At 59.9% G+C, this 15,149-nt stretch overlaps 2 protein-coding genes across 3 annotated transcripts in view; one reads left to right on the top strand and one right to left on the bottom strand.

Moving 5' to 3' along the window:
- FANCA (FA complementation group A) overlaps nucleotides 1–5,547 on the top strand; it is a 30,107-nt gene extending 24,560 nt beyond the window's left edge. The window contains exons 36-43 of the mRNA XM_090259396.1: nucleotides 486–595; nucleotides 1,294–1,447; nucleotides 2,348–2,410; nucleotides 2,786–2,888; nucleotides 3,221–3,296; nucleotides 3,475–3,631; nucleotides 3,746–3,838; nucleotides 4,166–5,547. Of these exons, the coding sequence (XP_090115522.1) occupies nucleotides 486–595; nucleotides 1,294–1,447; nucleotides 2,348–2,410; nucleotides 2,786–2,888; nucleotides 3,221–3,296; nucleotides 3,475–3,631; nucleotides 3,746–3,838; nucleotides 4,166–4,273 (864 nt within the window). The 3' untranslated portion in view covers nucleotides 4,274–5,547. The remainder of the gene's footprint in view (nucleotides 1–485; nucleotides 596–1,293; nucleotides 1,448–2,347; nucleotides 2,411–2,785; nucleotides 2,889–3,220; nucleotides 3,297–3,474; nucleotides 3,632–3,745; nucleotides 3,839–4,165) is intronic.
- Nucleotides 4,293–14,886, bottom strand: ZNF276 (zinc finger protein 276). Of its 2 annotated transcripts, XM_090259394.1 has the most exons (12): nucleotides 14,584–14,886; nucleotides 13,593–13,896; nucleotides 13,269–13,315; nucleotides 12,731–13,171; nucleotides 11,805–11,883; nucleotides 10,663–10,746; nucleotides 6,302–6,412; nucleotides 6,157–6,232; nucleotides 5,778–5,895; nucleotides 5,299–5,387; nucleotides 4,949–5,048; nucleotides 4,761–4,875 (listed from the first exon to the last, which is right to left on the bottom strand). In XM_090259394.1, the coding sequence occupies exons 1-12, from the start codon at nucleotides 14,771–14,773 to the stop codon at nucleotides 4,820–4,822; spliced, it is 1,695 nt and encodes a 564-aa protein (XP_090115520.1). In that variant the 5' UTR covers nucleotides 14,774–14,886; the 3' UTR covers nucleotides 4,761–4,819. The 2 variants fall into 2 exon arrangements, with proteins under 2 accessions (XP_090115519.1, XP_090115520.1); XM_090259393.1 differs by lacking the exon at nucleotides 5,299–5,387 and having other exon boundaries at nucleotides 4,293–4,875.
- Between the last annotated feature and the right edge of the window lie 263 nt (nucleotides 14,887–15,149).

Raw genomic sequence — 15,149 nt, forward strand, 5'->3', positions numbered from 1 at the left:
GCTCTCCCGTGGGTGTAATTCTGTGTTCGCTGCCTCTCAGCACAGAGCACAGAGCCCACCACAGCCCCTGCCAGCTGGCCTTGGGGGGACCTTTGGGTGCCTTTGACTTTCTTAGCACCCTGATGACACAGCTTTCTCCTCCCTGTCTCGCTGGGCCTTGAGCTCCCGCACAGGGCGGTGGTAGCATTTCACCTGTTGCTCAGTGGGTGACCTGTCCTGTGTTCCAAACACCAGCTCAGCGGGGTGTTGGGGGGCCGGGCCAAGCTCTCAAGCACTGGGGCACCTCCTTAGGTAGGGCCTCTGGACTCCGGTGCAAGCCTTCCTTACATAGGGCACACGGGGCTCTGCCCTTGACCTTGTGAAGTGAGATCAACGTGAGCCAGGCTGGGGGTGTTGGCCAGCAGGGTGGACATCCCCTGCCCCAGCCTCAGCAGTCATAGAACGGCCGCCCTGATCTGCTGACCTGTGACCCTTCTGTCCGACAGCTGTGGTGGCACCGCCTGGAGCCCGAGCTTCGCTGTCGGTGGCGGCGCTTCCAGAGCCCGCTGCCCCGTGAGCTGCAGAGGCTGCGTGAGGCCTGGCGGCTTGCCAGCAGGTAGGTCCTGACGCCGGGACCTGGCCTGCCTGGGTTATCTCCAGGACACCTTGGGGTGCTTGCGGGGGCCTTGTGGGAAGGCTCTGCAGGACCCATGAGACTGAAGCAGCAGCATGGAGCTGACACGCCTGAGAAGGTGGAGAGCGTTTGGGAAGGACTGACCTCAGCCTCAGTGGTTCACTAGACACTACTTAGATTCCAGGTCTGGGCCAGTGACCTGGGTTAACCACTCTCCCAGGACTGCTGGGTGTGGGGGTGCTCTGAGGTCATCAGAAGGAATTGGGAGTCCTGTCCAGCCTCCTGACATCTCTGTGACTCGAGTTTTTGTCCCCACACCCCACTGTGGCTCCCTGCGGGGTCAGGGGTGCTCAAAATTGCTCAGAACACCAGGACAGCCAGTCCCGCCCACCAGCCTAATTCTGCAGAGCAGATCAGGTTCCTCAACCCGTGTCCCTCCAGCCCAGAGAGCGGGACCAGGGGCCTGGTCAGACCCTGCTGGCCCTCGTGTCCAAAGCACAGAACAGTGACCCCAGGGACAACCCTGAACCAAGGATGGGCCCCTGACAGGCTGGGGCTCTGCAGACCCTGGAGGTGGGCGGGGTCTGCACTGTCAGTTTCCTGAACAAGAACCCTAGGTGTTCAGTGGTGACTTGGTTGCCAGGCTCCTGTGACACAACACACATCTCTCTTCCTCCCAGCCTCCTGTCCCCCGACGCAGAGTCTTCCCAAACCGTGCCCCCCGCCCCGGGCCCAGCCTGGGTCTTCGCTGCTGCACTGCACTTTGCGATTCAACGGGCTAGGCCTGGGGCCCTGAGGGGAGGGCTGGAGCGGCTGCACGGCCCCCAGGAGGAGGCAAGTTCTGCTTTTCTCCCCCGCAGCTCATGCTGGGCATGATTCCTCAGCGCTCGCCTCACACACGGAGCTTTTCTAAGGGCAGATGGGAGGTTTGGAGACTGTCACTTTATTTGGAAGTAAAAGTTATTCGGTTTAAGCTTATTGCTGAAAAGCACCTTCTGTTTCATTTTGGAAGAGCTTTTACTTTTTCCTTAGCCTCCCACCACCCAGGACAGGACGGTCAGCTGTCCATTTCCGCAGCCCAGGCTGACAGGCGCCACAGCTGGGTGGGGCTGAGGGACAGGGCAGTGGAGGGAAATGTGGGACCCATCTGGACTCTGTCCCCAGGATGCCTGCCTGCATCAGAGGCGAGCCTGGGTCCACCTGTCAGCTCAGCACATCCCTGCCTGCCTGGCAACTGAATTGTGAGCCAAAGTGATTTTGGTCATGATACTTTAAAGTAAAACATCTACAAGGAAGATTCTTCCAAGATTGTTTTCAGGTGGTTTTTATTGGAAGGGAGTTGAGTGGCTCTGAAGCCTCCAGGCCCAGGTACCGAGGAGACAGGGCACACCTCGGGGTCGGGAGAGGCGGAGTGGGGCCTGGCGGTTACCTCCAGGGCGTCACAGACACTTCTGGACAGAAAACCAGGGAGCCGAGGCCAGGCTGGCTCTGACCACAGGTCAGCTTACCTGTCGCGGGGGAGCTCCCACGCCAGGGAGACCCCCGGCAACAGCCCTGTCTACAAATGAGCATAATAATGACCCAGTCAGTCACAGTTTAACTCAGTTAGTCTGTTTCAACATGACGGGAAGTCTGAGGCGATCCACGTGGAGGTGGGGTGTGCACCGGGCCCGCCTGTGGTGCGGCAGGGGCGGCGGGGGCTGCATGTCACCAGTGTCCCCATCTGTGTTGCAGCTGCTGCTTGTCCTGCTCTTCTTTTCCTTGATGCGCCTGCTGTCATCACGTCTGACCCCACACGTATGTTTACCCCTCAGTGAAGGGGCCTCCCCCCGGGATGCTTGGAACTGCAGGTCCCCAGGTGCCCCCGGCTTCCTGAGTCACGAGGGGACAGTTCTGGGACCTTCCCTGGGTTTCTCAGCAGAGTCCGGTCTCACTGAAGTGGGCATCCTTCGGCCATGGGCCCTGTCTTGGTGTCTTCAGAACTTGGGTGCCCACGGGCCCTGGCTACCTCCTCCTGTCTGAGCTTCCTCCATCCGAGGCCCCAGGGCGACACTCTCTGCAGCTCATCACCATTTCAGGCCCCTCCTGTGACGAGGGGCGTTCCCCCCGCCCCACGCGTGCCCGCTCTGCAGACGCTGCGTGTGAGCCCCGCTTTCTCCTCTGTGGCCACAGGCTGCTGACGCCCCGGCTGCTCTGGGCGTTTCTGCAGAGCTCCTGCGGTGTTTGGAGACGAGGAAGGTGTCCTGGCTGCCGCTCTTTCAGCTGACAGAGACGGGTAAGAAGTCCACTGCGACCTGAGAGTGAGTGGGTGGGCTTCTCTGCCAGTCACCAGCCATCGGGGTCAGCGTGACCCCTGACATCTGAGTCTTTCTCTTCAGAAGCAACTTTCAAATGGTTGTCTTCTTGCAAAGCACAGAACCCTAAGCTTTCGTCAGGACAGACGCAGTACGAACTCCTTTAAACGAAAGAACTGGGTGGAGCACCGAGGACCCCGGTGGTGCTGGGCTGTCCCGGGGGGAGTCTGCCTGGCTCGCTCCCGGAGGCACAGGGGTCCTGCAAGACACTGGCCCTGGGGTAGGCGTGTGGCTGACTCAGCCCCGTTTGCAGATGCCGGCCTGGGGCGCATCCTCCTCCGCCTGGTCCCGGACCAGCACGTCAGGCTGCTGCCCGTCGCCTTCTACAGGTAAACTGCCTGCTGCCCGAGTCAGGCCCCGCGCCGCCTGCACAGGCGGTCACCCACACGGGGCTGCCCCTGACCACTGTGGGTCTCCTCCAGATGGGAGGAGGCCTAGAGGTCCCCGTGCTGCCTGCACACGTCTCTGGGAGGTCCTGGTATCGCCTGACATTAGTCTTGCCTTCAGCCTCCTCTCCTACTTCAACGAAGACACCCTCATCCAGGATGGCGCCTTCCTGCACGTTGCAGTGGACATGTACCTGAAGCTGCGCCACCTCTTCGTAGCTGGGGAGACAAGTGCACTCTCCACTCCTGCCGGAGGGAGCCAGGAGCTCCAGGGCCAGGCAGGTGCAAGGGCGAGCTGTGTCCAGGCAGCGGGCATGCTCTGCAGGCCCACAGGCGAGCTCCCAGCACGTGTGTGGGTGCTGTGCCCGTGGCTCAGCCTGTCCTCTTTACAGGGTGACCCTGTCAGCCTGGTGACAAGAGCTCGGCTTTTTCTGCTGCAGTCAGCGCGTCGGTGTCCCACACAGAGCCGCTCACACGTGGCAGAGGTAACACCCAGCAGCTCACTGTTCTTTTTCTTTACATTATTGATTTTAGACATTGATTTGTTGTTCTACTTATTTACTTCTCCATTGGTTGATCCTTCCATGTACCCTGACCAGGGATCAAACCTGCAACCTTGGTGCATCAGGACGATGCTCTAACCCACTTGGCGTTTGTTCTAAATCCAGCCCTCTGTGCGAGGACGTGGAGATTTGACACTCGCCTTGTGGCTACCCCAGCCACTTACTGGTCAGCTGTGGTCACCAGCTGCCCTCTCCCCGCGCCCTGGGCATCGGGTCTCTGCCGCACTGAGCACGCTGTTTTTTTTGCAGTTGCTAGCCTCTCACGGAGGCTGTGACGCAGAGCTGAGCGCCGTCCTCCTGAGCAGGCCGCAGGCCACACCTGACACGGGCCTCTCCCAGGAGCCCTGCCTCTTCTGACTGGACCCATACACGCACCTGCCTTTGTAAATAATTTATTACGAGCATGATGTGGAGCTCTTGTTGCACTAAAAAGTGGATTACAAATCTCCTTGATGGCTTCAGTGGGGAACAGGAATCAATTATTTAAAATTTGCATCTGGCCCCAAGTCAATGTAGGAAAACACACTGCTGGTCCCAGAGTGGACACAAAGGCTACCTGGGCCTCTCACCAAGCCCCCCACCTTCCGGCACAGGGCGGGGGCTCAGCGTGGGGCTCTCAGGACGAGCAGAGCTGTGCCATAAGGTCTCGTGGGAGAAGCTGTGACAGTCATCCTGTAACCCCATCTAACGCCTGGTGGGTTCGGCTGTATCCTCAGGTGGGCTCGGGCTTCACCGGCTGGCCCTCCGTGGTCGCGGTGGGCGGCTCCAGGGGCAGGGCCCTATCCTGGGCCTGCGTCAGAGGGTGGACCATGGACATGTGCACATTGAGGTTGTGAGCCTTCTCGAACCGCCGGCCACACTGGTCACAGGCAAAGTCCAGCTCAGTCTCAGCCTTGTGTTTGGTCATGTGGTACTTGAGGGACGCCCGCTGTCGGCACTGGAACCCACAGACTTCACACCTAGGGGACAGGGGAGGGTTGGCAAGGATGCAGGTGCTGGTGTGGCCACGGGCAGGCACCGGCCCACACTTACTGCAGAGGCTTGGCTCCCGAGTGCCGCATCTGGTGGACGAGGAGGTGCTTCCGCTGCTTGAAGGTCTGTCCACACTCATCACAAATGTAGTTCCGCACCTCTGAGGAGAGACAGGTGAGCATAGTCCTGGAGAGGCGCACTCTCCTGGGCATAGCAGGGACCTCGCTGACCTAGTGTCACTAGATGGAAGAATTTTGATACAAACCATCCACAGAGCCCTCCAGCCTATGGCTGGGGCTCCTCTGCAGCCTCTGGACAGCTGGAGTCTGTTTTCTGTGTGAGAAGGTCCCCTAGTTAACCAAGCACCTTGGGGAATCACTGTTAGGCCCAACACGTACAAGAACACTTACTGCACAGGCCACAGGGAAGCCGGCAACAGGGGACCAGTCTTGAGTACATGAACCCACGCACATGGGACTTGTGTGTAAGAAGTCTGTCTCTGGAGGAGGAGGCGCTGACTCAGGAGCTGCCTTCTGGGCAGAAGCAGCCGTGAGGCAGTCAGGAGTGTCACTCTCGTGTCCCTCGACATGTGGGTTGTATGGTCACAGCAGTCAACGTGGAGGGAGGTCATGGATCCGGGAACCGTGTGAGTCCAGGGTGTGACGGTGTGTGAGGCCACTCTCTGCCTTCCCTGTACTTCCATTTCTCACTGTTTCTATGTGCACGTGGCTTCTCTTACAATGCCCAAAGCATGTCATTTAAAAATATATATATTTTTAAGACCCACCACAATAAACACAAAGGCCCAGGGATGTCTTTGCTGCTCACTGTACACTCTGATCAACCGGGCTGGCCTGCCCACCCTGCGCCCCGGGGGCCGGGCGCCCACCTGTGTGGATGAGCTTCACGTGCCGCTGCAGGTAGCGGTCGATCATGAACACCTTGTTGCAGCCGGGGTGGGGGCAAGGCCTCTCGCGGACCTCCTCGTGGTGCTCCTTGATGTGCTTCTGCGGGGAGAGTGCTGCCCTGAGCGCTTGGCTCACCAGGACCGCTCACCCGTCAGGCAGCCCAGCCCCTCCCCGAGGCCCTGCCCGGCACCCTGGAAGGAGCAGACCCAGCCATTCCTCACTCCAGATGGGTGCTTTTCTGAGGGCAGAGGCCGGCGCATCGTCCCCTGCTGAGCACCGTAATGGCAGGGCTGCTTGCTGCACCCACTTCCCCAGGCTCGTGGGCACCCTTGGGTGGGTCTCCCCCAGCCCCCGCCTCACCTTCCTGCCGTCAGCCCCGCGGTACACGGCCGTGCAGCCCTGGTACGGGCACTTGTAGATGGTGGGCAGCTCCTCCCTGCAACACAGCGCACCCTGGAGCTGCCGCCCTGGCCGCGCCCCGCCGCGCGGCCCACCCCGGCCTCACCTCTCACAGCGCAGCTTGTTCTTCCAGCCCGGCTTCGGTCCAGGCTTCTTGCGGATTTTTGGTTCTTCAGGCTTCTTGGCGTCTTTGCCTCCACCCTTCTTACCAGAGACCCTGGAAAACACGGTCAGATGCGGTGATGTGTCCGACCCCCGGACACTGGGCTCCTTTTCCTCTCCTCTCTCCTCCGCTTCCCAGCCTCCAGGGCTCACCTGCTGACTGGGGGCCCCAAACGCCCTGAACCCCGCAGGCAGAACCACTCGGAGGCGCTGGCCGGTGCTGCCACCACAGGGGCCCACGCAGGGACGACGGAGGGCCGCAGCAACTGCGGGAGTGGGTTTATTCCAAACACCAAACCAAGTGCTTGGCCAGGTAGCTAACTTGGTTAGACCACCATCCTGATACATCAGGGTTGTGGGTTTGATCCCCAGTCAGGGCACAAACAAGAAACCACCAATGATGCATTGATAAGTGGAACAAAATCTCTCAAAATCAATTTAAAAAATACTTTGGAGACACCATGGAAAATGGAGGCGGAAAGCTTTATGGGTCAGCCCTGCCACCAAAACCACCATGAAGCTAGAGAAAAGGATCAGCATCAACAGCTGTGGAACTCTGGGCCCTGACGGGAGGTCCTTGAGTGAGAAGTGCTGTCGCTGGGAACAGAGCTCAGCGCTTCCCCAGCTGCTGGCCCCCCTTCCTCAGCCTTCTGCTGGGGCCAGGGTGTGCAGTGGTGGGGGGTAGTGGGGAGACCCCGTCCTCCAACCGTGTGGGATTAGCCCAGATGCAGCAGCTTCCTCCTGTCGTGTCTGTGGAAGGTTTAGAGACGCATGCACATGTGCTTTCCTTTCTGGACAAGGCCATTTCAGGAACTTGGTCAGAAACAGGAGGGAGCTCCTGGGGGCACCGTCCTCAGTGGCTGAGACTGAAGGCTCCCTTCTGAGGTCAGATCAGACAACAGGACTGACATCCTGCCAGAGAAATCAGGGAAGAAGCCATCTACACTAGAAAGGAAAGAAAATTACCTCTGTTCACAGACGACATGACCTTATATGTAAAAAACCCACAAGAATTCACATGAGAAGTCCGGCAAAGTTGCAAGGTACAAAATCAACAAACACCAATCCTATTTCTATATGCTAACAATGAACAACCCAAGGAAGGTAAGAAAATTCATTTGCAATCATATCAAAAAGAATGAATTACCTTGGAATAAACTTGACCAAGGAGGTGAACGACATGACATGCACACTGAAAACTACAAAACATTGATGAAAGAAGTTAAAGACCTAAACAAATGGAAAGATATCCCATGTTCATGGATCAGAGGACTAATATTGTCAAAATGACAACACTTTCCCTAAATCAATCTCCTGATTCAATCCCTATCAAAATCCTCATGCATTTTTCGTGAAAATAGAAAGGGAAAAAAAAAAAACCACCCTAAATTTCATGGTGAATTTCGAGGGATGCTAACTAGCAAAATAATTTTGAAAAACTGCTAGAGGACTCACTTTGATTCTAAAATTTACTACAAAGCTACAATAATCAAAACAGTGTGGTACTGGCATACAGGCAGACATGTAGACCAACTGAAGAGAGAGAACAGAACTAAACCTTCACAGGTATAATCAATTGATTTTCAGCAGGAGTGCCAAGACCATTCAATGGGGAAGGGACAGTCTCTCCAACAAAGGTGCTGGGAAACTATGCACATGCAGAATGAAGTTGGGCCCTAATGTACACACACCACATGCAAATTTTAAGTGGATCAAAGGCCTGAATACAAGAGCTAACACTATAAAGCTCTCATAAGAAACGGGTAAATCTTCATGATCCCATTGGGTTTGGCAAAGCTTTCTTAGCTATGACACAAAACCACAGGCAATGAAGGTAAAAAAGGTGAACTGCACTTCAAAACTAAAACTTTTGTGCACCAAATGACACAAGAGCGTGAAAAAGATAACCCTGAGTAGGAGAAACTATCCTACAACCCAATGAAAATATGAGCAAAGGACTCGAATAGACATTTCTCCAGAGGACAGCACGTGCCAAGATGCTTAACATCACTAATCATTAGAAAAACGCAAACCAGAATGACAGTGGGAGACTACTTCCCACCCATTAGCACAACTACATAAAAAGGCCAGCAATGTTTCAAGGACGTGGAGACACTGGAACGCTTGTGCGCTGCTGGTGGGAACAAAAAGGCTGTGGAAAACTGCTCAACGTGGGCTCCCCATGTGGCCCAAGGGCTCTTCTGGGTTTGCACTCAGTCCACAGCAGGGACGGAGACAGACGCCGGTGTGCCAGCGCTCAGAGCATATTCACATGACTGGAAGGGAGGGACCACCCGCAACGGCAGCGGGCGGAGCGACCAGACATGGCCCAGCCACACACCAGAGCGGCAACGTCCGACCGTTTTCACCTCATGGCGCACACAAGCTAATTAAACTGCAGCACACCAAAGCAGTTTTGCCAGTCTGACCAAAAAAAAAAAAAAAAAAAAAAAAAGATAATTTTGATTCATTAACACCAGACAGCTATTCTTCTGTTTGTAAAAACCTTTCAATTTTATTGTTCAGTGGCAGTTGTCCCGATTTCTCTTGTTGCTCACCCCTGCCCCGCCCACCCTGATGTCATTTATTTGACATCTCAGGGAAAAGAGGTCAGTGCCCCTGACTGCATGTTTTAAAAATCCTGTGGCACACCAGCGTGCCGTGACACACCGTCTGGAAATCACTGCAGAGTGTTATTCAGTCACAGAAAGGAATCAAGTGCCGACACAGGCTTCATTGTGGTGCGTCTCAAACACATTACGCTAAGTGAAAGAAGCCAGTCACTGAAGGGCAAATATTCTATAATTCTACTTGTATGACGTCCCTAGAATGGGCACCCAGATGAGAGGTGGGCAGGTGTGTGGGGCAAGAGGGACTCATACCTTCACGGGCAGAGTTTCTGTTCTGGAGGATGACAAGTTGGGAAATAGTGGCCACTGTTGCACAACACGGTGAATGTACCTAATGCCACTGAACCACACTCTTAGAAACAGTAAACTTATTATGTGTATTTCACAATTTAAAAAAGGATCAGTAATTGTCCTCCTGAGTCCTGTACATGAAAGGACCCTTTCTGATGACTATCCTTGTCTCTGTGATCACTGAAACTGGGTTATGTGCCCTTGCTCGCTGGCCTCCACCCTCCTCTGAGGGGCACAGGCGCCCACCAGACCTGCACTGTGACCAGTGACTTGCCACATCCCTCCCACCCTAGGTCAGTGTTGGTTGAGAGCAGGAGGCTTCTGAGAGCCTGTGGCTCTCACAGGTGGGGCCCTGCAGATGTGAGAGGGACGGGGGTGGGGTGGGGGGCTTGGGGCTGCATGTTGACTCTGACCTCTCCACCTAAGTGTCCCTCAGTTTCTCCGTAACCCATGTCACAAGTTAAAAGAAGTGACTGCTTCTCACTCTGTGCTGTGTCTTCTTGGTGGACGGGGTGGGTCTCGTTTTCGCTGTGTTGTGAAGTGCTGAAGGGCAGAGGCCATGGCAGCATCAAGAGCTGCAGGGTTTGGGGGCTTCTTGGGCACAGGGTGGGGGGAAAGGGGCGCAAGTAAAAATTGTCCCTGCCTGCCAGGGCTCTACGTTCTAACTGGAGAGATAGCCCAAGTCCCTAAAAAGAGAAGGTCAAGACAAGGTCATAGAAGCAACACAACAAGAAAGTGGCACAGAGCTGGGCTGGCATGGCTCAGTGGGTTGAGCGTCAGCCTGAGAACCAAAAGGTCGCTGGTTGGTCCCCAGTCAGGGCACACGCCTGGGCGACAGGCTGGGTCCCTGGTTGGGGTCGTGAGAGGCAACCAATCGACGTTTCTCTTGCACATCAGTGTCTCCCTCCCTCTTTTTCTTCCTGCTTTCCCCTTCTCTAAAAATAAAAGTGAACGAAAGCTTTAAAAAAAAAAGAAAGTGGCATAGAAATGGGTGCCAGAGGCACAACTGAGAACCCCACAGTGCTGGGCCCCTGGGCCTGAGAGACTCAGCACAGAGAGTAGAAAGGGCAGGAATCAGAGGCCAGCAGGTTTGCCGCCAGGGGTGTGGCTGCAAGCAGGACTGGCACAGGGAAGGCCGGGAGCTCCCGAATGTGGCAGGGTCCTGCCCACGGCCTCCCGCCACCCTCATGTGGCTGTCGGCTGCCTCACGAGTGACGTGAGGCCAGTCCCAGAGCCAAACTGGAAAGGCCTCTGCTCACCCAGAAGCCGCACTGCACTGGGCTCGGCGGGTTGGCACAGAAAGTGTGTGCCGAGGGAGCGTAGATGCGGCGCCCGGGAGACCACCCTCCAGCCCCGGCACGTGCACTACGTCTGTCGCCCTTACTTTTTTTCTGGGTAAGGCTCAAAGGACTCGTCTGAGGACTGGGCGTTCTGCTTCTTGTCACTGTCGCCTTCACTCAGGGAGTCCCTAGGACAGAAGAGAGAGCCTTGAGCAAAGCCCTCGGGTAGGGGACAGAGCCGATGCAACTTCCTGTCTACAGATGCCGCGTGGACCCCCATGCTGCATGTTTCAGTTCTGAAAGGGTCTTAAGAAACCTAAAATCCCCAGATCTCTGACCCCATCTCCTAACATAAAGAACAAGCCAAGGTCACTGAAGTCCAACAAGCAGATGCTCCCCCATAAACCACTCTCTCCTCACACCAGGACCTCTCCATGGGGCCCCCCACCAGCGGGTGTGAAGACCCTCAGAGGCAGAAGTGGGCTTCTGAGTAAGTGGATGCTCAGAACCTTGCCTCACCCTGTTGCTGAGCACCTGTTGAGATGACAGCTCAGCTGCCAGCCATTTCAAAGGTCACAAAGGCCAGAAAAAGCTCTGTGCTTCTGTGACCTTCACCCTGATGCATGAATCATTGTTCACTCCCAGCCGGGCAGCAGCCACAGCCTCCCCGCAGGCCACCACATGTCAGGAAGGCTGGAGGCTGCCCGGTGGCCTGCAGGACAGCTCGTGACCTCTCCTGGTGCCCGCGTGTTTCCAGCACACACTCATGTTCTTGCGGCGCCCCAGTCATTGGTGCCCCCCAGAGCTGCACTAAAAGCTGTTCCAGTTTATGGACGAGGGTGCGTCTTCATTCCAGCCCCAGGGTAGGATGAAAGGGTGAGTGGTTCCTGGCTTAGTGGCAGGGGGGCTGAGAAGCAGGCCGCCCCACGTCACACTTATATCACAACACTGGCTTCCTCTGCTCTAGGAACACATGGAGTTGCACGGAACTAAGGCCTTGAAGGAGGAGACCAGCAGCGGCGACAGAGGATGCCCGCAGGGCGTCCCAGGAGCTCCACACCGCCTGGGGCCTGCCCCTGGGAGCTGCGTCAGGACGGAGTACCCTCTGAGACCCAGGAAGCCCCCAGTCAGGACCGAGAATCCTGGAAGCACCCCCAGCCAGGACACGAGCAGCGAGCCCCTAGGATGGTGGAATTTGGTTTTCCAAGGAGAAATTTTAGGCTGTTTAAACCCACTCTTCTCTCACCCCTCAGAAAGGTCACTGAACTCGTCTTTTACCCGATCATCCGAGGTTGAAGAAGGGAGCTGCTTCTCACCCAGCTGCCCTGAGAAACAAAGAACGGGGCTCCGTTACTGGCTCGCAGGCAGGGCCCCCACTGAGCAGGCGTGGCCTTTTGGGGGAGCCTGGGGTCTCCAGCCTCAAACGTCACCCACCTCCCAACTCCGACCCCAGCAAGATGCCAGCCCAGGCACCGGCGGTGCTGAGCCCCAGAAACCCAGCTGACAGTCAGCGTCAGCTGCCCGGCCCCTCCCCTGAGGTTCAAGTCCAGCCATCTCAGGGTGGGACCACTCACATCCTGACGGTTTCAGGACGTTTAAACACATCACTGTTACCATGGTGCTGCCTGCACAATTTCATCAGTCGTGCGGGCCTGCCCCCTCCCAGCCCTAGAGCATCACCATCTCCCCCACTCTCCCACAGCAGCAGCACTGGCTGAGGGCGCCACAGAGGACCCCGCCCTCAGGAGGGGCCGAGCACCCACACGCAGGCAGGTGCACCCGTGGCAGCTGGCAGCAGGCGGGAGGCTGGTCTGAGCCTCCCAACGTGACCTCCATGCACAGGGGCACCCACACCCACGGCGCTGTGGGATCGGGCCCCAGACAGGACCCGGGTCTCCCTCCCCGCTCGGGGTCACCGTGGCGCTGGCTGGCCCAGGAAACGACCCCATACAGCCTCAGAGGCACCCGCTGCCCGTCCTCCCGTCCCCTGGCTGAGCAGACTGAGCGAGAGGGGCAGCAGAGGCGCCGCCCCCCGCAGACCCGCGGGCACAGGCTCCCGGCCACCCCCACAGCACCGCCGCCTCAGCACACAACGCTGCCGACATCACTGCCTGCGGGAGGTGCGGGGGGCTCCGAAGGAGTCCTGTCTAGCAGCCCGGAGGAGCCTCCTACCTGGAGCCCCACTCAGGGGGAGGCTTGACTGGGGCAGGGGGCTCGGCCCAGGCCCCACAGGGCTGCCATCCAGAGGCGGCGGGGCCACGTCCGTGCTGGGCGGAGAGGGAGACGCCGCTGCGGTCGCTCTGCCCTGGGAGCTCGGAGGGGCGGCCCCAGTGGGGCTGGACCTCCGGTGCTGGCTGAGCCGTGGGGCCATCTCCTTGTCCCATGTCCACTTGACCGCCAGCGCGCTGTCCAGCAGGAGGGCCCCGCAGCTGGAGTCGGTGTCCATGGTGTAGTCGTGGCCTTGCTCGCAGCCCCACACGGCCTGGATGACGCCGCAGTACTCGGAGGACAGCGTTCTCTGCAGGCTGGGCAGCGCCCCGCAGCTGGCCGCGTGGCCGTGCACCCACCCCACCAAGCCGCGCAGGCCTTCGGGGCTCGCTGTGATCAGGTCCACTGAGGAAAGGCACAGACACGCGGCCCGCGGCGGGTCAGCACCCGGCCCACAGCGAGCCCGCCCACGCACCACCCAGCGCGCGCAGGGGCCACTCACCCAGACATGCTCTGTTCTCCGCCTCTGCCGGGGGCTGGGCACCCACCCTGCGAAGGATCAGCACGGCTGTGAGTGCGCCGCGCAGCAAGCAGGGGGCAGGCTCGCGCCTTCGCTGCCTTCTCCCAGGAAGCTGCCCGTGTCCAGAGCCAGCACGGCCCTCACCTCCCACCCCGGCCGCCCTGGGGCTCGCGCCCGCCGGCTGCGCCCGCACCGTGGCCGCCACAGTGCACAGGCTCCCACCAGGCACCCGCTGTGCCGAGAACAGCGCCGCACACGCGGGCTTGGCCTGAGCTCCCCCCAAGGAATAAAGGAGGGAGGGCCTACTGTGTGCAGGGCTTCCGGGGGCTCATCGGGGCCACGTTGACCCTCTGCAGGAAGGACTTGAGGAGGCCCTGACACTGGTAGAACTGGGCGTGGCAGTTTTTGCAGACAAACTGAGGCAGGGCTGGGTCCTGGTGGACGGCCACCCCGAGCAGGTGCTGGAAGTCCCTGACGAAAACGCGCTCCCCTGGGGCGGGTCTCTCGGAGCTCGGCCCAGGGGCCCGGCCGGAGATGCTGCGGAGGCTGCGCGCGGAGAACTTCCCGTGGCAGAGGCGGCAGTGCCCCATGGCCAGAGCGCGGCCGGTTCCTGCGCAAGCACAGCAGAGGTCAGCTCGCGGCGCGGGGCACGCAGGACACACGCTCCGGGGAGAGGAGCCACGCGGCCAGGGAGCGGGGCCGGGGCTCCGCCAGCCTCCCGGCCCGAGTGGAGGAGACCCCTCCGCGGGGCCTCCCCAGACACACCCCCTAAACACAAGCCCACGTCTGGGCCATAGGCGTGGCTGGGCCCCCGGTGGACACGCGGCCTTTGGGGAGGTGCGGCCGGCGGAGGGCCCTCTGGCCCAGAAACCCTTCCAGAGAAGGCCCCCGGCCCCACAGGCCCGGCATCTCCCCGAGACCAGACCCGACACGGGCGCCGCAAGGGAAGAACGACAGGCCCGTGTCCCTGACGAACACGGACGCGAAAACCCTCCCCAGGCACGCAAACGCCGACAGGGTCACCGCCGCGGTGCGAGGCCGGGCGCCCCAGCCGCGCCTGCCCCACCGGGTCCTGTGCGGGGACCCGCCCCGGGGCTCTGGCTGCAGCGCAGCGCCAGGACCGCAGCCCAGGCCGCCCCGGCCCGGGCGCCAGGGAGGGTCAGCGTCTTGCGAAACGGCCCCCGCGCGGGCGCCAGGGCGGCCCCGCCTGCCTGCCAGCGGCCCAAGGACGCCGGGGGAGAGGCCCGGCGCCGTGGGCACGGGGCGCGACGTGGTCCCGGGCGGCGGCCGGACCCACCTGCCTCGTCGGCGCTGTCGTCGCAGGCCCGCGCCGGCCCCCAACCCAGCCGCGAAGCCACCAAGGCCGCCGCCTCGTCCAGACTCGGCCCGCTGCGGGCGGGGCGGCCCCGGGTCCGGCCGCCGCCCGGGCCCCCGCGCTGCCCAGTAGCCCCAGGAGACAGGAAGCGGCCAAGCCGGTCCCGTTTCATGGCGGCCGCTCCGGTGCTCCACCTCGTTCGCCTCCGCTCGGGCCCGCTCGCCTCTCTGGGCGCGGCGGCTCGGCCCGGCTAGGTCCCGCTCGGCCGGGAACGCTAGGCCGCTGGGCTGCCCTGCGCTCGCTCCTGCCGCCTCCGCCGCTCGGCGCCGCTCGGCTCCTGGAAGCGGGGCGGGGCCACGTGATGAGCACGGGGCGGGGCGGGGAGCGCGGGGGGCGGGCGGAGGGGCGGGGCCCGCGCGCCCGGCGTGTCGCGGACGTGGGACGAGGGGGCCGGTTGTGCAACTCGTACGCTCGTGGCAGCTGCGTGAAGAGGGTATCGGAGAGTTCTGTCTCTTCCGCCCTCGGCGCCCGGCGCCCGGCACGGGCGT

This window comes from Furipterus horrens, unplaced genomic scaffold, assembly GCF_987537825.1.
Source record: "Furipterus horrens unplaced genomic scaffold, mFurHor1.1.pri manual_scaffold_13, whole genome shotgun sequence".
Classification (NCBI taxonomy): Eukaryota; Metazoa; Chordata; class Mammalia; order Chiroptera; family Furipteridae; genus Furipterus; species Furipterus horrens.

Coding starts and splice junctions, on each gene's coding strand:
- ZNF276 (XM_090259393.1), bottom strand. CDS start 14,773: ATGAAACGGGACCGGCTTGGCCGCTTCCTGTCTCCTGGGGCTACTGGG. Junction 13,897..14,583: donor CGACAGCGCCGACGAGGCAG/GTGGGTCCGGCC, acceptor GTGCTTGCGCAG/GAACCGGCCGCGCTCTGGCC. Junction 5,049..5,777: donor CGTGAAGCTCATCCACACAG/GTGGGCGCCCGG, acceptor GTCTCTCCTCAG/AGGTGCGGAACTACATTTGT.